At 42.5% G+C, this 21,820-nt stretch overlaps 1 protein-coding gene across 7 annotated transcripts; it reads right to left on the reverse strand.

The window, feature by feature from the left end:
* Positions 1 to 388: 388 nt before the first annotated feature.
* On the reverse strand, positions 389 to 21,816 carry C12H7orf57 (chromosome 12 C7orf57 homolog). Of its 7 annotated transcripts, none has more exons than XM_088655728.1 (10): positions 21,639 to 21,816; positions 21,097 to 21,153; positions 18,835 to 19,032; positions 17,638 to 17,752; positions 15,343 to 15,499; positions 9,755 to 9,802; positions 8,015 to 8,115; positions 6,443 to 6,558; positions 5,370 to 5,387; positions 389 to 1,193 (listed from the first exon to the last, which is right to left on the reverse strand). In XM_088655728.1, exons 2-10 carry the CDS (start codon positions 21,149 to 21,151, stop codon positions 1,147 to 1,149), a joined length of 855 nt encoding a protein of 284 aa, XP_088511854.1. In that variant the 5' UTR covers positions 21,152 to 21,153; positions 21,639 to 21,816; the 3' UTR covers positions 389 to 1,146. The 7 variants fall into 7 exon arrangements, with proteins under 7 accessions (XP_088511854.1, XP_088511852.1, XP_088511853.1 ...); XM_088655726.1 differs by having other exon boundaries at positions 5,237 to 5,387; XM_088655727.1 differs by having other exon boundaries at positions 21,592 to 21,816.
* Positions 21,817 to 21,820: the final 4 nt, after the last annotated feature.

The following is a 21,820-nucleotide window of genomic DNA, read 5'->3' on the forward strand; positions in this document are numbered from 1 at the left end:
TCCACGACTGGACCTAATGGTCAGGGGTCTCTTTACCTTTACCTTACCATATCTCCAATCAATCTCTTCTCTAGGCTCAACTTGCCCAACTGAACTGTTCCCCATAGGGCTTGGTTTCCATACTCTTCGTTGCCTCCTCTGCACACATTCTAGCTTGTCAATATCCTTCTTATATTGTGACTCCCAGAACTGGAAATAGGACTCAAGTACTCCAGAAGCTATGTGATATTCTCATTTGATATGATCCTTGTTTTAGTTGAAATGTAACTTTTGAGTAGATTTTGTATCATAATTTTGTCCTTTGCTGTTGTAACATACATTGTGTTGGCTAATGTGCCTAGTCGATAAAAAAACCACTTTAATGTTTTAAGAAATAGTTAAAAGGCAATTGTTATCACTCTCTTATGATGTTTATTCAAACAGAATTCCAAGTATATATGCAAGTTTATATGTTGCGAGGTATACATCAGAACAAAATGAGAATGGTGTTGAAAACTATCATTTCAATCCAACCTCCTGAATAATAATCTCAATGCCAATATACATACAAGTTCAAAATATATAAAACATCACAACAATCTGGCTTTTTTACTTACCCCATTCAACACTTGGAAGCAGAAAAATAAAGACTCAGCTTTGCAAAGTTTATGTTGCTCAAACTGGTCTCAAGTGTTTTGTTCCACTACAGACTCTCTTCAGTAGTGCAACACCATAGCAAAGCATCCATTAACCAGGTCCTGTGACTGCAGGGATGCTTCTGTACTGTTCACCAACTCTCAAGCAGCCCACGTAGCTTTAGAACATGAGGTTACAAGGCAAACCTTGGTAGAAGTGGGTGAAAAGTGATATCAGAAGCAGAAAGCAGGTTCAGATACAGACGGAGGCATTAATAGCAGAAGCAAGCATCCAGGCTTTAAAAACTTACTGGACCAAACTCATGTCAGTTGCAAACTTACTGAAACAAACAGAAAAGCCAACAGGGATGAATGTGGTCCATTGTTTAAATATCCTGGTTAAAAAGACACATAATCTAACACATCAACATATAATTTTTGAAGCCTGCTTCCTAAGCTCTATTATAGTCTTCTGCACTCAGTGCTGCTTTGAAATAGTGAGAATTTTGACAATTCTATGAAGTATCTGCTTTTACTCATTGTCTGTTTGTGTTGATTCTGGCTGGGATGTCTCTGAATCTGCAAAACAAGAGGCGATAGAAAAATGAGCATTTTTTTTCTCACTCAAAGACATTAAATATCAATTTCTTTCTTGTACAAAAAAGATTCTCTGAGGTCAATGAAGGATGGGCCCTGCTTGTGTAATATTGAAATGAATGAACAACAATGAAATTGGGTTGCTCCTTGTGCATTTGGACCGGCCTTCCTCTTTCTAATTTCCTTTTCAGTGTGAACAGTGTTGCTTTAATAGTATGTTCTAGGGGTCTTAGGAGGAGGGGACGACAGAGGACGAGATGGTTGGACAGTGTTCTTGAAGCTACTAACATGGGTTTGACCAAACTGCAGGAGGCAGGAGGCAGTGGAAGACAGGAGTGCCTGGCGTGCTCTGGTCCATGGGGTCATGAAGTCAGACACGACTAAACGACGGGTCTTAGAAGACCATAAGCCTAACATGTGATGCAGCAACAAAAAAAGCCATTGCTCTTCTAGGCTGCATCAACAGAACTATAGTGTTCAGATCAAGGGTAGTAATAGTCCTGCTCTATTTTGCCTTGGTCAGACCACACCTGGAATATGGTGTCCAGTTCTGGGTGCTACAATTTAAGGAGGATATTGACAAGCTGGAAGGTGTGCAGAGGACAACCAATATGATCAAGGGTCTAGAAGCCAAGCCTGCTGAGTAAATAGTTGAGCAAGTTGGATGTGCTTGGCCTGGGAAAGAGGAGACAGAGAAGATACGACACCCAGCTTCAAATATCTAAATGGCTGTCAAATGAAATATGGGATGCTCTTGCATGGAAACTTGGATGGCCCTGAGAGCATCCTAGAGCCTGCATGCTGAGCAGGACTTGCCTGTTAAGCAATCTGGAGAGTTTAAAAGTAATCTGCTTTGCTTGAGGGGACGGAGGTAGAATCATAGAATTGTAGAGTTGGAAGGGACCCAAAGGGTCACAAAATAACAACATATGCTACCCATCTGACTGGGTTGCCCTGCTACTCTGGGTGGCTCCCAACAAAATCTAAAGAACACAATAAAACATCAACCATTTAAAAGGCCTGCTCGGCACACCAGCCCTGGAAGGTAAGGTTGGTGGAGCAGCCGGCCCAAGTATACACATTTTTGCATATATGCACCACCGCCAGAACATACTCCCCCTCACAAGATGCAACCATAGTGTGTATTTTTTGTATGTTTTTATTGTTGATGCTTTTAGTGTTAAAGCACTTCAATAAGTTACATAGGAAGCCATTCATAAATGCAACCAAATCAATTAAAGAAATGAAATGCAAGCGCCGTTGGTTGCAGCTTCAGTTACTAGAATTGCACTTCTTCTCCTTAAGGGGAACATACCTTGGGTATGTTTCTGGGCTCTCTGCTAACACAAGAAATTAGATGTGGTATCCAGAAGAGCCTTTAACCAGCTTAAGTTGATAATCCTGTTGTTACCCTTTCTGGATAACCTCCTATAGTTATTCAAGCACTGTTTTAAATGTGGCTACCCAGCTATTTGTGGGGGCCAAGCAATCAGTTATGTGACATCAATATTGTGTCAGCTACACTGGCTGCCAGTTTGTTCCCAGTCCAATTCAAAGTGCTGGTGATTGCCAAGGAAGCTCTAAAATAGAGCTGTATCTGAATGCAGCCTGTATCTGGATGTAATAATGCATGAATAAAAATGCTTTAAAATAGTGCAGAGTTGGCAGGAAAGTCTTTTGGAAGGCAGTACTGAGAAGTCCAGTGCTCACCACACCAACTTTTGCCCCTGGAAGGATGACCATGGGCCAATGTGGTCCTTGGCCCAAAAAGGGTTAACCACCCCTGCTTTAAATGGCATGGGACTAGGTTACCTTAGGGACCACCTGCAGCAATATGGAGACCCTGTTGAGATGCCTACCAGTAAAATGTATTAGATTGGTGGTCATAAGAAACAGGGTCTTCTCTTTACCTATGGAATTCAATCCTTGGGGAGATGCCCTCCCCAGTTTCACTTAACTAGCTTCAAAGTCACATCTGTCTAGAAAGGCATTTGGAGTCTAAATTGGAATGCTAGATAATTGGGGCTCTTTGTGCAGGGCTTGTTTTAGTCAGTTTTATTGTTAGATGGAAATAGGGTTTTATTGTTCTGTTTATTGTTCGATTAACGGTTTTGATGAATTGCCTGTGAGGTCTGTTCTAAAAGGTAGTCCTGAAGTTCTTTAAAATAACAAAAATACACTTTTTATATCCTCAGTATTCTATTACATTGATGACTTCCACATACACCCCCATACTCTATGGAAATACTATCCTAGAATAGTAAATTCCATGTTTAACCAGCACACATGAACCAATGGAGATTGCGCTGATGAGGGATCAATTAGCCTGCCAAGTACACTGCATCCCATGTGTGCAGGTAGATTATGAAAACCTTTAAACTAAATTCCTATGCAGGGTGCATGATTCCAGGCATGCCATGCAATGCTGTGCATCTAACTTGGAAGAAAACCCTGTTGTCAGTGGATCCTACTTCTAGGTGAGTGTTGAGGACTAGAGCATTACAGTGCAATCCCATGCATGCCTACTCAGAAATAAAGACACATTGGCTGAATGGGATTGCAGCACAATTTTTTAAATGATGGGTTTTATGTAATAATTGAGGCATATAACAGAGTTGTTATTCTGACACACTAGTTCATTGTCCTAATTTGGATTATTGTCCTTTTCTAAAAGTATTCTGCTTTGCTTTAGTAGACCTCAGCTGCATGAACAAGTTTAATAAACTTCATAGAACAACTCTCCCCATGTCTCAGCCATCCTGGCTAATCAATTTTCTTTCCTTTTCTTACCTTCTCCAACATACCGTAGCACATACATGGTCCCTTTGGAAATCACTGTGGATATCTTAACTATGCTTGATCTATTCTCTATTCTCTACCGACACTACAACACAAATATAACCTTCCTACCTGTGAGCTTCTGAAATGTGGAATTAAGTTCTAAGAAGTAGTTTGGATATGATAAATTCTATATACATGGAAACACTTGAACTAGATACGCCTTCCAACCCTACTATTGTGTATGTGCTTTACATCATGAACTCTACATTCTTCTTGAGTTTGCAGCCTTCTGCATAATGGCCTCATCCAGTGAGGCACAAGTGGAAAATAAGCAGGTGCTGTAGGACTTTAATTTTGTTTCTCCAAACAGCAGCATCCCACAATGAATTGCAAGCAGCTACTCAGGGGGTTGGACTAGAATCAGGCATGGCCAAACCTGGCCCTTCGGCTGTTTTGGGACTACAATGCCCATCATCCCTGACCACAGGTCCTGTTAGCTAGGGATAATGGGAGTTGTAGTCCCAAAACAGCTAGAGAGCCAAGTTTGGCCATGCCTGGACTAGATGATCCCCGGGGTCCCTTCCAACTCTACAATTCTATGGTTCTAGTTTTTAAAAAAATCAGCCATTGATGCAGTGCAGAAAAAAAATGAGGTAAGCATCACTGCATATGCTGATCTCCCTCTCACGATTGGGGACCTTGTGTAGAATGTGTAATTGTATTTTATTATGACTTTCCAACGTAAAACTTTCAACCAATTTAAAATAAATGCAGTGTTATTGCCCTCTATTTGGATATGCCCAAGAATAGAAATTGAGAAGAAAATATTTTCTTCTAGGTCTACTAATACCCAATTGCAAAGACTTAAGAGAAGTGAACTTAAGGGAAGTGTGACATGTTGAGGAGTGACAGGAGAGGCTGCTGCAAAATTTATGAGAGCGCCCACCCCTGGTACACCGAAGGAGATCTCTGCCTGTGGATAACAGCGAAATGGGTGGGAAAGAGAAACAAACCACTGCTCTATACAAAGCAAAAGGTTTTCCCCCAATTAATTAATTAAGCTAGAAGTAAAAATTTATATTAAAAACGTTTGTAATAAGCTTTATGTTTAAAAAGGTTACTTTCCTTCACTGTTAAATTCTATTAACAATTAAAGAAAAAGACTATATATGTTTGGAAATGAATAATTCTTAGATCTGTTAAGGCAGAAACGGGCTGGTAGGATAGTGGTTTGGGTGGCATACATTCTGAGGTTGAAGAATGGCTTCTTAGGCTGGGCCCCCATTTCAAGTCCAGATTGAGATCTAGGTTTTCTTTTGTATGACAATGTGTGTTTCCTAGCTTTCTGCCTCTTTTCTATTTTCTTCTGGTACTCACTTGGAGGAAGAAGAGAATCTGTAAGAAACAACAGAAAAGGAATTCCTTATTTAATATGCATTCATGTCATAAAATAAGCCTCAGTTGCTTTAATAGTCTTACAAGGTATTTGTTAGGGGGCAATGAGCTAAAAAGGTGTCCAAAGGTTTGAATACAATAGGATATTTGCACAGGCTTTGTTCTGTAAATGCTATTATCTTATTAGAAGGCAAGTCTTTTCAAATGGAGCATTTTAAAATAAATATTATAATTGGGTGCCATTTATCCCATGCTATCTTGCATCTTTAAGTGGAATTATGATTTGGCATAAGAAACGATGTCCGATGTCATACTAAGTCCAGTACATGCTTTCTTGGAAGCAATTTCCATTGGAGTTTACAGAAGTTACATATAAAATTGTGTAAATGTTGTGCATAACATACAGCACTCAAGTAGTTTATTTTCTGTATGCTCCACAAACACTGCAGAATGAGTGCAGATTAAGTTAGCTCTACTCTATCTACTCTACCAGCGCAGGTGGCGCTGTGGGTTAAACCACAGAGCCTAGGGCTTGCCGATCAGAAGGTTGCCGGTTCGAATCCCCACGACGGAGTGAGCTCCTGTTGCTTGGTCCCAGATCCTGCCCACCTAGCAGTTCAAAAGCACGTCAAAGTGCAAGTAGATAAATAGGTACCGCTCAGGTGGGAAGGTAAATGGCGTTTCCATGTGCTGCTCTGGTTCTCCAGAAGCGGCTTTGTCATACTGGTCACATGACCTGGAAGCTGTATGCCAGCTCCCTTGGCCAATAACGTGAGATGAGCGCGTAACCCCAAAGTCGGTCACGACTGGACCTAATGGTCAGGGGTCCCTTTACCTTTACCTTTACTCTATCTCAACAGAAACAAAATCCCAAAAACTTATCCCAATTAACAATATACCAGGTTTGTAGGAAATACAAGCTATGAATTGAAGCCCAATTAAAAAATATCTACTGGAATGTTTTATGGGATTACACATATTTGCATGGGTCTACATTACAAAGGAAGACATAGGTCAGTAAATACTGCATATTCTTTAAAAGTCTAAAACATTACCATTAGGCTGCGAATTCTTTTTCTCCCAGTCATCACGCTGCTGAAGCCACTCATCTCCATAACCACTGCTGATCAGTTTGCTGAAGTTTACAGGTTCATTTTTTTTGTGAGCAGGCCTATATAAGAACACCAAACAAGAAGCAAGCCTTTAATCAAAACTGGTACCCATCTTTTCTTTTTCTTTACTATGGTAACAATTTTTTTGAAATAGGCAAATAAAAGTCTTTGACATTTTTAGAAGAGTGCCATGAGTCCAAATGGTCAATGGTTATACCTGGCGCCATAGTTTTTCAACGGTTACTTACAGTAATTTACTGTTATTGTTGACAACAAATATATGATCATCAGAGCATCCCAAGGCATACAGAGAAGCAGAGAGCCAAAGAATTACATTAGGTGGATCCAAATGTTTGAGCATGTCTGGTGAGTTTTTTTAAACACCAGATCTCTGTGCTATAGCAAAAAGTGTTTTTGAAGCTTCCTTTGGTATTAGAAGCATTCTGGCTTTGTAGCAAAAAGGCCTCTAGTAGAAGTATTTGCATGGTTCTTTGAATGCCAGCTGGTAGAACAGATCCACGTGCAAATCTTCACACAGGGACAACATACATTGATGCACACCTTCCCAACATCCAGCAGTGAAGAAAAAGTTGTTTAAGTAACCCCAGAGAAAACAGGAACTACTGGTAAATATGAATGACTAAGACAAGTAACTTATGTGATCGAAAGACGTCAAGCCTACAGCAATCCCAAATGATATCAAGAGCATAGCAATGGGGGGGCATACATTGCTGAGAGGGTGCAAGATGGCACAACCAGACACCCCGACAGGCTCCCTCACTCACCAAGCTGTGCCCTGGCTGGGCTTTTAGGGCTGCGGCAGCAGCAGAACCTCCTTCTCCTCATGGCCAGCTGAGAGGGAGGAAGATGGCAGCAGCAGCGCCACCCACCAAGGAGAGGCGAGAGCCTCTGGCAGCCGCTGCTGGTCTGCCCTCGTTGTGAGGTGGGTTCAAGCCTTTCTCCCTCCCCTTGCCTCACTCGCTGCCAGCTCAGACCACTGTGGCTTGGTGAGCAGTGAGGGCTTGGGCTCGCGCAGCCACACTCTGCCCCTGCACACACACGCATCCTGGGTACAGAGAACCTGTGCTGCGCCCTTGAATATGTTCCCAAAATAAAGCAAGGTATACTCTGGTTCCCATTTTCACCTGTTCCAGATTACCAGTCATGTAACATGACATCCAACAAGGCTTCTCATCTGGTACACTGACAAATAACTGATAGTGTACATATGATAATCTAGGGTAGTTTTTAACAAACTACACTTTTTTAAAAAAGTGTACATACTGCCTCCCAAATGCCTACCAACTATATCTTATTGTGATTATAATTTCAGTCATACTTATTGTTAAGATCAGCATATAGCCATCACTATGATGCAATACACGAATTCATACAGCAAACGCAACTGGAGCAAGGGGTAACAATTTTATGCACAGCTTTACACTGGCAAATTGAGTACTTGCACATCCATCTGTAAGGTCTGGATTTAAAACACAGCAATTATATTTAGCTAACATTGGAGGGAAGTAGAGTCGGTTTCCTCCATGAAATTCTTTAGTTGCAATAGGTTGTGGTGTTCTGTGTGGGTATCTTGGCGTTATAGCAGGAAGCTTTATCTGTGTATAAAAGACAATGCTAATTTAGTAATGGACATACATACACCTATGATTAAAACAGGTTGAAATAACAGCTAAAAAGAAAGAATATTCCCTGCGATATATGCTGTAGCAATCTGTACATGGCTCCTATATTAGGCTCCTGTTTTTGTGATGTTGCCACTCAAAGTAATCTGATCTGTCTAGGCTGAGAAATTTAAAAAGTTTGGTATGTAATGACTAGAACCTTTGAGTTGGGCTAATCAAGACTGCACCAGTTCCCTATATGCTATAAGGTAAAGGTAAAGGGACCCCTGACCATTAGGTCCAGTCGTGACTGACTCTGGGGTTGCGCGCTCATCTCGCATTATTGGCCGAGGGAGCCGGCGTATAGCTTCCAGGTCATGTGGCCAGCATGACAAAGCCGCTTCTGGCAAACCAGAGCAGCACATGGAAACGCCGTTTACCTTCCCGCTGTAGCGGTTCCTATTTATCTACTTGCATTTTGACGTGCTTTCGAACTGCTAGGTTGGCAGGAGCTGGGACCAAGCAAAGGGAGCTCACCCCGTCACAGGGATTCGAACCGCTGACCTTCTGATCAGCAAGCCCTAGGTTCAGTGGTTTAACCACAGCGATCCAAATCAGCTGTAACAGAACATGTAGACTGACCTTCAGCATTACTTTCAAAGGATGGTTAAGGTTGCTTGGTTTCTGTTAGGGATTTATGAAAGGTTAAGTGCGCCTTTAACGTGCAGGTTTTAAATATGTGCACTGAAGTGAGAAGGTGCTGGAGGGAGCATGTGTGCAAGTTCACATTTGCAATGTTGTGTCTGCACTACCTGTGTTTATTAAAGTTCTGATTACCAGTGGTATGTGCCTTTTTAATGCTAAAAATGTAGGCTTTATCTTAAAATATAAGGGCCAAACTGCCCATGCTGTTATATGCTTCTTTAAATTTTGCCTGCAGATTTTGAAGGAAATCCCCCCACTGGTGATAATTTAGTATTTCCTCCTCACCCTACAAAGCAAATACCAGAGGAGGGATTATCCTCAGGAGGAAGGCAGAGAGTTAAAATTGCTTTACAAACCTGTTGTGATTCCAGTTATGATTACCATCCTGAATGTTAAATGCATTTAAAATCTTGTCAAGTTTAGTCTCAGGTTTTAAGAAAAAGCTCACATTTTTGAGCAGGTGCATACTTCAGAATGACAAAACTTGAGTACACACAGGGTGATGCATACAGAAACTTCAGAATTTATTAACCAAGGTAAAAGATCATGAATGGAATATGGGCTTACACGTGCCCATCCCAGCCCCTCCACCACAAAGTGAACTCCTTAGTCAGGCTGTTTGGAATACTAAAAGAGCATTGATTGGAACAGTACTAAAAAAGCTTTTCTTGCTAACCAGTTTTATTCTTTACCAGAATCTGAAACGTTGAAGCTGGCTAGCAAACTACTAAAAATACAAATGCATCCAGGAATCAACCCTGACTTTTAAAAGGAGGGGAGACCACAATAGTAACTTAGAGAAAGATTTTGCAATGATGTGCTGATGGAATCGCCAAATACCTGTTTCTTGGCTTAATCTTAAAAATGGTCAATTTGAGATTTTCCCTCTGTCTTTTATCAAATCCAATTCTAGTTTCAGAAAACTCACCTCTTCTTTTGTGCTGCCTGGAGAGCCTTCAACTTGTACTCCATTTTCCTGTTGGGATTTTTTTTTTTTAAAAAAAAGTAATTTAAACAATAAATCTTAAAAGTAACAGAAAAGAGATTAAGAAAGAATGTTTAACGTTTTACAAAAATGATCAGCTTGGTCACATAAAGTGTATACTACCTGACTTGCCTCCGTACAAACTTCATTTCAGAAAGAATAGAACCTTTCTGCTTGTGTGTGTTTTTGTGTGGCGAGGTAAAATTTAAATCATGAAAATGATGTAAACAATATTATGTCTCCTCTTTGAGCCACAGCTCCAGTAAGATTCTGATACTGCTTTTAATTTTTTTTAAAAAGGTAACCCTCAATGGATATCTTTGTTCCTGATTGTCCCATTTCACATCTAGTTCCATACTCTTTAGAAACAGAGTATGGAAGCTTTAATAATAATATAAAAAGATAACCAGTGTTCTCGAAAACACTCCCAAATAAACATTAACGTTCAGAAATAAGAACACATATTTTGGAAGCTGAAAAGAATGGTCTATAATCACTTGAATAACCTGATCTAGAATGCACAAGAGGCTTCCATGCTTTTAATGAGATCTGAGAAGAACCCTCTGGGATTAAAATGTTTTTGTACTGTGATATGTCCTTAAGGATTTATTTCTTTAACTGGAACCAACACACTTTTCTCTGATAGAATAAACTATTAAACAGTACTCCTAGCTAGTATTTATTTTTAAAACACTTAAACCCCATAACTCTAAATAAGGAAGGATAAAAAAGGATAAACTATGAAAACAGTTTATGACTGCAATCCAATAATGTACTTATCTGAGAGTTAGGCCCATTACACCCAATGGGACTTGCTTCTGAGAAGATATGTAAAATGAAAGTTTCAGAAAGCTAATGAAATTTAAATCCAAGATTTCAGCAGTTATTTCTCAAGGTTTAGAGATAAGGGTTGGCCATCAGGCAATTAAGTTAAGTTTATATGTGATTCCTGTAGAAGGACAAAAACCACACTATCCATTCAAAGTTAATTTCACCCAATTCAGTGGGAGAGGTTTTAATCAAAGCAGCTTTGCTACTGAAATAAACTACAATGCTTAATTTTGGCTGAATTGTGCCCAATATTACTTCAGAGGGATCCTTAAAAGAGCTGGGAGACAAATGCACCAAATTAAGATACTATGACCTGGTTTGCATGTGGTGCTATGCCAAACTATGGTTTGATGTTACCAAGCAAGGATGCTGGTGCAGAGAGCAAAAATCTCACCTGCTTCACTTCTTCCCCAGTCCCACTGTTGCCACGAATGTCCTCAAAGAGCACAAGAAGCTATCCCTGAACAGAGAAATCTCTTTCCCATTTAGTCAAGGTCTTAGTTTCACAGAATTGGTACAAATTAAGCAGGGAAATTAAAAAACCAACCAACCCGATACTAATTTTATTAGTTTGTCAGCTTAATTACAATGATACAAAAAACATCTTAAGTCATAACCAGGATCATAGAATGAGTTGGAACGCCATCCCCACCCCCACCCCGAGGGTCATCTAGTTCAATTCCCTGCAATGCAGGAATCTCAACCAATTTACATAAGAAATTTACACCCTTCAAAGGGATTATTTAACACTTTATTTTTCACTGGGAATTTGAAGAAACCCCAAAATATTGTGATTTTTAAAAGGATAGTGCAATTAGTGAGTTTTAGGGCTGTGCATAACTATCCACTCACCCACCTGGGCTTCGCCCTTCCCTGGGGAATGCTTGACCCAGCCCCAAATTGATTTGACTGCGGTAAGGGAAGCTAATGTTTACTTAGCATTAATTTGGCCTGTCATCTTGATTCAACATGCCATCTGGCATCTAAACATAGACCACCTCCTCCACCTTGGGAAACATCGTGCTGATGCTATCTCTTGAAAGGCATCCAAGCTTGGCACTGGTTGGCAAAGTCCCACCAAACAGGGTGATAGTATCTTTAAAGGTGTACAAATCAGCGTAATTTGGACCCGTCATGCTATATTGGGCAAAGTCATATATCAATCCGTCATCTTGATTCAACATGGTGTCCAGTGTCCAACTGTACGATTAGACCACCACCTCTACCTTGGGAACTCTTGCTGAGTTTGGTGATGTTATCTCAAGAGGCATCTAAATTGGTTCAGGTTGGAACTGTCATTCCAAATTGGGCAAAGGCCTATAAAATGGGGTGATAGTATCTTCAGAGGTGTAAAAATCAGTGTACTTTGAGCCCATCCTACCAAATTGAGCAGTTACACCAAAGTCACATTTTGGTCTGCCACCTTGATTCAAAATGGTGCCTGGTGTCCAAAGACAGATTAATATTGCCACCTCCATATGAGGAATCCTGATGCGGAGTTTGGTGACAATATCTCAAGAAGCATCCAAAATGGTGCAGGTAGGAACTATCCTGCCAAATGGGACAACAAAATTTTCAAAGCCATCCAAAATGGTGTAGTCTGGACCCATTACGCCAAAAACCAGGCAAACTCATACCAAAGTCACATTTTGATCTGCCATCTTGATTCAAAATGGTGCCTTGGCATCCAAACATCGATGAAGACTACCATCTCCCCCTCGGGAACCCTTGTACTGTACAGAGTTTGGGAAGAATACAGTATCTTGAGAGGTAGCCAGACCCATAGAAAACAGAGACATCCAGAAAAATGACTATCCAAAATATATGGTAGATTTTAGCACCCAAATCCCATACTCCCCCCCCCAAAAAAATTGATTTCTATAAACTGGAGGCACACTCCAGCTTTTTCTAAAAGTACAAGTGTCTGGACCCCAGCCCCCAAATCTGCTGTTCATGGAAGACATTATAAATGAGGATTGTGTTCTTAAGTCCTACAACACATTCTGGGGCTGGGAGGTAAAGGAAGGGTCTGCAACTAGTCTAGTTTTAAGGATTCTGGAGTCTATACAGAACCAACATCAATTTAGCCGATGATGATTTCTTTCCAGTTCCAGGACACAGCTTGGTAAACTGAACGGAATAGCATCATATGGTGACATTTTATGTTCAGTGCAAATAAACTTGTGTAATTCAATAGAAAAAATATCATTATTATTTTCATTTATTACCCACCTTTCATCCTAAGATCCCACGGCAGTGATTATTCTGTGACCTTAGGGTGAAAGTTGGGTAATAGCTGGTTTCCCACAGGCATCTGGTTGACCACTATGAGAGCAGAAGGCTGGAGTGGGTGGGCCATTGGCCTCGTTCAGAGAGCTCTTCTTACGGAGAGGTATATTTTTAGGACCCACCTGATTTTTGTGACTGTAAGTTGCTTTGGGGCTTGAGTCAATCAGAGCTATAAACACTAATGTGAACACCATGGCCTCGGAAACAAACTGGCAACTAGTGCAGCTGTTTTAAAACAGAGGTTATGTGAGATCGAACTAGAATCCCATCCTGTAAACTGGCCGCTGCATTTCAGACTACGGTAATTGAAGCTCCTGCTGTGTCTTCAAGGGCAGCCCCACACAGAACACAGTACAGTCGTACCTCGGTTTACAACCGCCTCGGTTTACAAACACCGCGGACCCATCTGGAACGGATTAATCCACTTTCCATTACTTTCAATGGGAAAGTTCGCTTCAGGTTAAGTACGCTTCAGGTTAAGTACAGACTTCCGGAACCAATTGTGGTTGTAAACCGAGGTACCACTGCACAACAATATGATCTGGAAGTTATCACAGCATGGAGTACAGTGGCCAAATTGTTTTGTTTAAAAGGTGCCGTAGCTGGCGAACCAGCCATAGTTGGGGGAAAAGGCACTCCTGGTCACTAAGGCCACCTGAGCTTCCAGTGACAGCGTTGAATTCAAAAAACACCCCCAAGCTGTGGACCTGCTCTCACCAGAACAAGCCATCTCCTCACCTCTTCGGTATCAGAACTTGGGACACAGAAAACCTCTGTCTTTTCAGGATTCAGCTTCAGTTTAATGGCCCACATCCAAACCACTACCTCCAAGCACCTGTCTAACACCTCAACTGCCTCTCCTGATTCAGATGAAACAGAGAGATAGAACTGGGTGCCATCTGCATACTGATGAAGTTCCACTCCAAATCTCTTGATCACAGAACCAGAGACCTCATATAGATGTTAAATAGCATGGGAAACAAGATGCGACCCTACAGGACACCAAACACTAGCCTCCCATAACTACTTCTTAGAAATGTACCTGGAAGTAGGAGTGGACCCACTGAAGCACAAGGTCCCCAGCCCCAACCTCTCTGAGACAATGCTCCTCTAGGAGGATATTGTGGTTAACAGGACCGAAAGCCACTAAGAGATCAAGCAGAACAAGCAAACTCAAGCTCCTATCACTTTCCCAACAAATGTCATCATCCCAAGTGGCCAATGTGGTTTCAGTGCCATGGGCAGGCCTGAAGCCAGAGTGGAATGGATCCAAGTAATCAGTTTCCTCCAAGCATGCTTGCAGCTGGACCATCACTAACTTAACAAGCACCTTGCCCCAAAAGGGGATATTCACCCCTGGGTGATCATTTTTTAACACTTCCACAAATTCTATGAAATGAGCCAGTCTGGCTACTCCTGCCTATCAATGTTTTTAGCCAATCAGTGAAGACGGATTTGTGATTGGTAAGTGAGCTGTTTGGACACCAGATAACAGGAAACGCTGGGTCCTGAAGAGTTGTTCTCCCCCCCCCCCCGCCCTTTAGTGCACTTCTCCTGCTTCTGTCTTATTTTTTAGTTCCCGGAATCTCTGTAGTTTGTCCTCTTGCTTTCCTTAGCAGTCAGGGTGCATTTTGTTGGTGGTGGCTTCATCTGAGATCAGGTAGTTTCTAGAGGTTATTTTCTGCAAATACTGCTAAACAATGTTTGAGTGGATGTTAACTTCAAAAGGAAAATTTGAAAAATTCTCCCTCAAAAGGAAAATTTGAAAAATTCTCCCTCAAAAGGAAAATTTGAAACATTTGCAAAGAAGCTTACGCATGTCACCTGCTGTACAGCAGTTAAAGATCAAGCACTCAAGAATTCACCGTATAGTTAACTTACAGTATAATGTAATCTACTCAGAAGTAAGTTTCTTTGTATTTAATGGAGCTTGCTCCCAGGTAAGTGGATGCAGGATAGCAGCCTAGGCTTTGGTTTAGGGTTGGCACTGAGGGGAAACAGGCATTTCTGCATCGTAGCAAACAGAAAATCATTAAGTTAAACCTTTTTGGTAGGGAAATAAAGTCATGGGGAAAGCTTCACCATGACTGTACTCTCTAATTTTGTGTTATGCCACACTCTCCATGGCAGCTATGTTTTATGCCATGCCATTTTCCCATGGCGGCCATTTTTTTATTGGCATCCACAGCAATACCCTGAAATTTACGGATGCAGGGTGGTATACAAATTCTAATAATAATAATAATAATAGTAATAATAATAATAATAATAATGTATTTTCAACTGCAAATTTGGCAGAGACCCACATTATTAGGCAGAGAAATACAAAATACCAGATGTGCTAGTTCACTGGGATTTGAGTGATATGCTACTGTCCTGACCCACTCACCAACAAAGAGAGGTTCACATACCTCTCTTTTCTCTTTATTCTCTTTGTCTTCAGCATCTCTTTGCCAAACACTTTTCATATCAAAATCAAAAGGCCCTCTTTTAGGCTCATAGCTGGCAGGTTGATCAGCCTTAAACTCCTCATGGACCATGTAGTCTGGCATAGCTGAAACTCGAGGCCTGCGGAAAACAGTTTTACCGTTTACTGTGAAGTATTTTGGTATGAACAGGGTATGCTCTCAAAAGACCCAACCTTCAGCAAAGTAGCCTGTCAGTTTTGTTCAGTGTACATGCTGTCAATTACCAGGGTCCGGGGCGGGGTGTGGCGGCGACACAATGTCCTCTGCCATGCTACCCGATAAACTGCAAATATGGTACTCACAGGTACATGATCCACTGAGTCAACCATTCATCCTATTATTTAATGTAAACTGCTTAGCTGCTTGTTTATAGGAACAAGGGAATTGCCTTATACTAAGTCCATTGGTCAATCTTGTTTAGTATTGTCTACACTGACTGTCACAAGAGGAAGAGGAGGTTAGGATAGAGGGGATAAAAGAGAGAGAGAGAGAGAGAGAGAGAGAAAGTGAGAGAGAAAGTGAGAGAGACAGAGAGAGAGGGGGGGCTTTTTATTGAAAGAAAAAACAATACAAAACCATATTCACATAATATTCCATTTCAACAAAAAATACCCCCCCCCCAATCCCAACCCAAAGAAAATCCTTCCTTCCCCACAAAGGCAAAGAGATGGAAAAAACCAGAAAGTGTCCTCCTGCAAGTTCTTTCCAGCCTGTTATTACTGGTACTATTACTGTTCTTTTACAAACAGATGCAAATGCTGGACCCTATAGAAATGTGGTGAAGAAGTCCAGGCTCCTCCCTGCTAGAGGGGTGGAAAATTTGGGGATCTCCGTAGACATAAATGGATAGTATGACCTATAGGTATGGGAGAAAGAAATTTAAGCAAGGCGCCTGTCTGGAATGAGGGAAGTGGGAGCAATTTCAGAAGTGCTCTTCAAAATATAGGGGAAGGGGATCTATTGCCTTTCTAATAAGGTGGGGGGGGGGAGAGATTCAGGGTTTTACCACAGAAATCATGAGAGGTGGCTGAAGTAAACAGAACATTCAAGAGCAGCAATGTGAACAAGACCCACAAGGGATCTTTTACACAGAGGGGTGAAATCACTTTTGAGGGAAGCCTATTGAGAATTGGGGGGGGGGGGTGTCAGGAAAGTAGACTCCTCTTTGAAAAGGGTTTCTGTTTTTAAATGTGCATGTGGAGGGGAGCTATCTTTCCAGAATCAAATCTTCCTTTACCATTTGCAGAAGTTTGATAAAACCTAGGGGTGCCTGGAAAAACCCTCTCAAAGCTCAGCTGTTGATTGTGGCGCATGTTGCATAGCTGCCAAGTTTTCGCTTTTCTCGCGAGGAAGCCTATTCAGCATAAGGGAAAATCCCTGTAAAAAAGGGATAACTTGGCAGCTATGGCATGTTGATGCCTGGGGGGGGGGTTGCTGATGGCAAATATTAGGGTACTGGAGGGGTGTTCTTTTTTGGGGTGGGAAGCTGGGTGGCTCCTAGTGGGAAAAGGTGTTCCTTGGAAATAGAATCAGATAATTTCCAGGGTGCTGAGAGGACGAATGAGGGGGGCGAGGGGGCGGAGAGAAGAGCCTTAAAGGAGACCACCCCCCCTCCCAACGCAGAAGCCCCTCCAGCAGCCCATCGCAGTGGAATGGGGTCCTCCCCCCCCGCCCCCCCGGTGGGCTTCGCAGAGCCTCAGCAAGACATTGGGGGGGGGGGTTGCTGCTGGCACTGCTGCTGCTGTGGCCGGAGACAAAAGGGGCTCCCCGGAGAAAGGAGAGGAGAAAGAGATAGAGACCCCCCGCAACCTCCCCACCCCCCAGCAAAGAAGGGCAAACCCGAGCGAGGCGGCAGCGGCGTCCATCTTTGCAGGCAGGAGGGCGGGAATGAGGCAGCAGCCAGCCTTTCCAGCCTGAGGACTCCCCGCGCCCCCAGTGGCAGCTTCGGGAATTGCAGGGCTCTTTCTGAGCTCTGTTCAACTCGGCTCTCCCGGACGACGACTCCAAGTCAGCCCGGACTCCAACCAGGCGCCCTCCGGGGCGGCGGGGGGTGGGGGTGGGGCAGGCTGGCCAGCGCCCCCTCCATTTTGGCGCCTTAGGCAACTGCCTAGTTTGCCTAAATGGACGCTCCAGCCCTGTATGAAAGGTTCCAGGTGCTTCCAAATGCTGTGACATTTTCTTCAACTCCACTCTTCCCCAGTCACCCAAAAGAGATTAGCTGGAAGACAGAATACTTACTTAGACTCATCAGCTGCTGGTGCTGCTGGTTTGCCATGATGTGTATACCACTCGGGTGCACCATAAGACCCCAGAGACACTTTCCGTGGAGTAGGTGTAAAATGTCTCAACAAGTCTTAAGTGAAGGAGACAGAGTTATTTAAGTTTTGTTTTTTTAAAACAAGCAGATAACTAGTTTTCTGGACATTATTAAACCAAGAGGGCAATATGATAAATGCTTCATTCTATCCCTCCCCATGAGATTAAGGGCCAAACTATACTGGGTGACAGAGACCTATGACAGGATCTCCTGGTGCTGGCCCTGCCACTAGTATGCAGCCTGTAATCACATTTCCCTGAGGGAATGTGGTCCTTGGCCCTGAGAAGGTTGTCCACTGCTGGTCTAACCAATGTGCCTTCCCAACAAATGTTTCAAGCATGAGGTTTTTTTAAGTAGACAGGAAAACTTATTTTCTCTCTCTCTCTCTCTCTCTCTCTCTCTCTCTCACACACACACACTCACTCATGCACCATGGTTCACACACAAATCTGCCTGCCTTCCCCAATCCCCTACACTACAAAAAAGAATACTGAATATATATCCACATAGAGGCTGGAAAGGAGGGAAGGGAAACAGATCAAATGTTTTCTCCCCCCCCCATTTGAATTCAAGAGAAACAATCATTTGTCAGAAGATTTCTATTTACTAACAGAGCAAACCAATATACAGAAATAAAAACACAAAAGCAACTGCATTTATGCATGGATTAACTCCCCTCCATGCTGATTTACAAACAAAATTGTTCCCCAGGCTGTTACTTATTTGGAAAAAAATGTGCAAGTTTCCTCTGATAGCTGCTTTCAGGTAAGGCGATGCATTTACAGCTTGATTCAATGCACTTTTACTCTGAAGTAAGCCCACTGATTTCAATTGGCCTTACTCAAAGGTAAATGTGCAATTTTTAGTTAAGTATGAATTCAACCAAGACTGTCACAAAAGGTTACAGAATACTGTACTGCTAAAATTAATTGTGGGTTCTTTCAAAACAAAAGAACCTGCATTTCTGCAACATCACAGCTTTCAGGGTGGCATGGAACATCCATATTTTGTGTGTTTTATCCTCCCCAATGTCCCCAAATTTCTTATAGCACTTTCCAGACTATTTATATGTACAAGCCTCCTGAAATCGCCATAAGATTCATATGAATTTTAACTACCAGGTCGGCCTCCTTGTTTTGCCAGCTTTACATATTCCGAGTCAGTGTCTTTAATCCACTTCCTTCGCCCCCCAAATGTAATCTCACTGTGTGGATCTCCAAAATCACCGAGACCTGGGATCTGGGATGTTGGCTGCTGTGGAGCTTCAGAATTAACAGACTCCTCTGATCGCTTGAGTGGCACGTGATAGTACCAATCTGCATTAACAAGCAAAAAGATGAATATCACACTTTGAGATTTGTATTATATTAAGTGGTATAAACTTAATTTGATTTTGTTCTGTGAACCACCCTGAGACCTCCAGGTATATATATTCAATAAGTAATAATTATAATTATTTAAAAATGAAAAACTGGAAACCTATTCCAGCCCTTTTTAAAGCATTTATAAAGAATAATTTCTATAACTTCTACTCCCCATTCCTACAAAAATCAATGACCTAATATAACAGGAACCCATACAATTAAAAGTGTGGCTGCCTTTCCTGGTACTGTTCATCAGTTAGAACAGGCATTCCCAAACTGCAACCCTCAAGATTTTTGGCCTACAACTCCCATGATCCCTAGCTAACAGGACCAGTGGTCAGGGATGATGGGAATTGTAGTCTAAAATATCTGGAGGGCCGAAGTTTGGGGATGCCTGAGTTAGAAAGATCAAAGGAATTTCAATGTCAAGTCAGATAGAAATGTCTCTACATTAGGATAGTCCCAACCTGCAGCCCAATGGCCACACATACCCCCCCCCCAGCTCTTTCTGTGAATCCTGCAAGGTGCTTGGCTGCTGCTGTAACCCTCCTGGCTTTCTCCTTTAGCCCTATACCGTTCCTCATTGATCCCAAAGGCATCATCTACTGCCGCTTTCCTGGTCTTCTTTTCCTGCCCTTTACTGCAAAACCACACCAGCCAAATTATTTCTTCTTGTCTCCAAGCAGCTCCATGACTGCTTCTGTTGGTCCTCTTTTAGTCTTCTCCTCCAGACTAGAATCTTGGTCATTTTTTCCCTGGACACAACAAGTGTGCACAAGAATGTGTATGTGTGCAAGCATAGGAGCCAACTCCTAGGGGTCAAGGTCTCTTTGGCCCACCAATAAAATATTTGAGGGGGCAGCTACCCCCCAAAGTTAATGGGCATTGCCATTCAAATGGTGTGTGTGCACCACATTTAGGTGGGGCGTGGCTTACCTGTGCTCCCCCAATTTTATTCAAGTTGGCACCCCTGCATGGAAGAGAGAATAGGAGCTTTTCTCCTGGTTGCCTGCCTCCCTTTATTTTACTGTATTTTTAAATTGCCAATCATGTAAAGCTGAATGCACACAAGTTAAATGTGCATAAATAGTGAGCTAATGAAGATATCTAAACACTGTAAACACCACAGGATCTAGTTCTGAGAAAGGTATTATATAGTCCTGAATTAAAGTTTGAGAAAAGGAACAGATATAAAGATGGAAAGATACAGCCCTACGCCAATACCTACTATGGAGAAGTGGATAGTAAAATAATTCAACTTAGCTGAGATGGCAAAGTTAACGTGATTAATTTAAAAAAAAATTATTGACATTTATTAAGGATTGGAAACTTCTTATGTGTGAAACAGAAAATGAACTTGTAATATCTGGATTTGAAGACTGAAAAAGAATTGGCATATAAAAAATGGAATAGTTGGATGTTCATGAGCATATACAGGTGAAACTCGGAAAATTACAATACTGTCAAAAAGTGCATTTATTTCAGTAATGCATCTTAAAAGGTGAAACCAATCTATGAGATAGATGCATGACATGCAAAGCAAGATGTCAAGCCTTTATTTGTTGTAATTGTAATCATTTGTCGTTAGGCAGGTCAATTATAAATGGAATGTAATTAATGAAATGTAATAGCGATGTGTATTTTTGTATTATTGTAACTATTTGTTTTATTACTGTGGAATTTCCAAAAGAAAACAGTTGTAAAAATAAAAATAAAAAATAAAAAATTGCATTACTGAAATAAATGCACTTTTCGACAATATTCTAATTTTTCCGAGTTTCACCTGTAGTTGAGGGCTGGTTGGAAGGCATCACCCCCCTTTCCACAGGCTGCCTTAGGACCACCATTTTCTGCACCTGCCTCTTGCCTTTATTTTGCACTGAAGACAGAGTCAGTATCCTTTGCTCTGTGTGTCCTATCAAATTCAAATGTAAGCTATTTTCACTAAAATAAAAAAGAGTGCAGTTTTGAAACGCTTTACATGAGAAATATCACATTTATAAACTGTGTACTTGCCACATGGTGCGTATCGATTTGGGGGTCCACGGGGCTCTTTATTTGTATTCCTCATACCTGTACAACGGGGAGAACATTTGGTGTTTTCAAAAGGAAGCATTTTGCCAAATCACGGCCGATACAGGGGCTCCCCCCCACACACACACACTCCGCACCCATTTCTTAACCAGAAAGGCTTTTGCACGAACTTTCCCGCCCACCTCGAAGCTGCATCCTGAACCAAGTGCCTATTTAACTACTACAGAGTCGCTGTAGAGACTATGGCTGCAGCAGGAGCTGCCCGACTCGGGCTCCCTTCTGAATCCCCAGGTCCTCAGGACCCTCCCGAAAGAGACGCCACCCAGCAGAGCGCGCGCCCGCCGGAGCCACGGGAACCGCGGGGGGGGGGCTCCTCCGACGGGCCTCGGTTAAGCCGGCCGGGACGGGGGGGGGGCGGTTCGCCTGACTGGAGACCCTCCGCGAGAGGAGGACTCTTTCCTCGTCGCCCTCTCTCGCCTGGTTCTGGGCGAAGCCGAGGGCAACTCGCCCCGGGGGAAGACAACCTCCTCCGCCGCCGCCGCCGCCGCCGCCGGGCCCGATCCTTCCCCGGCCTTCGCGCCGTCCAAGAGTTCGAAGTGGGACGGGAGGCCGCCGCGAGAGCGACCCAGAGGCGGAGGAGGCTCCGCTCAGCGGCGGCCGCAAACAATCCGCGTCGCCCGGCAACGGCGGCTTCGCGCGCCCAGGG

Source organism: Zootoca vivipara, chromosome 12 (genome assembly GCF_965207765.1).
Source record: "Zootoca vivipara chromosome 12, rZooViv2.hap1.1, whole genome shotgun sequence".
Lineage (NCBI taxonomy): Eukaryota > Metazoa > Chordata > Lepidosauria > Squamata > Lacertidae > Zootoca > Zootoca vivipara.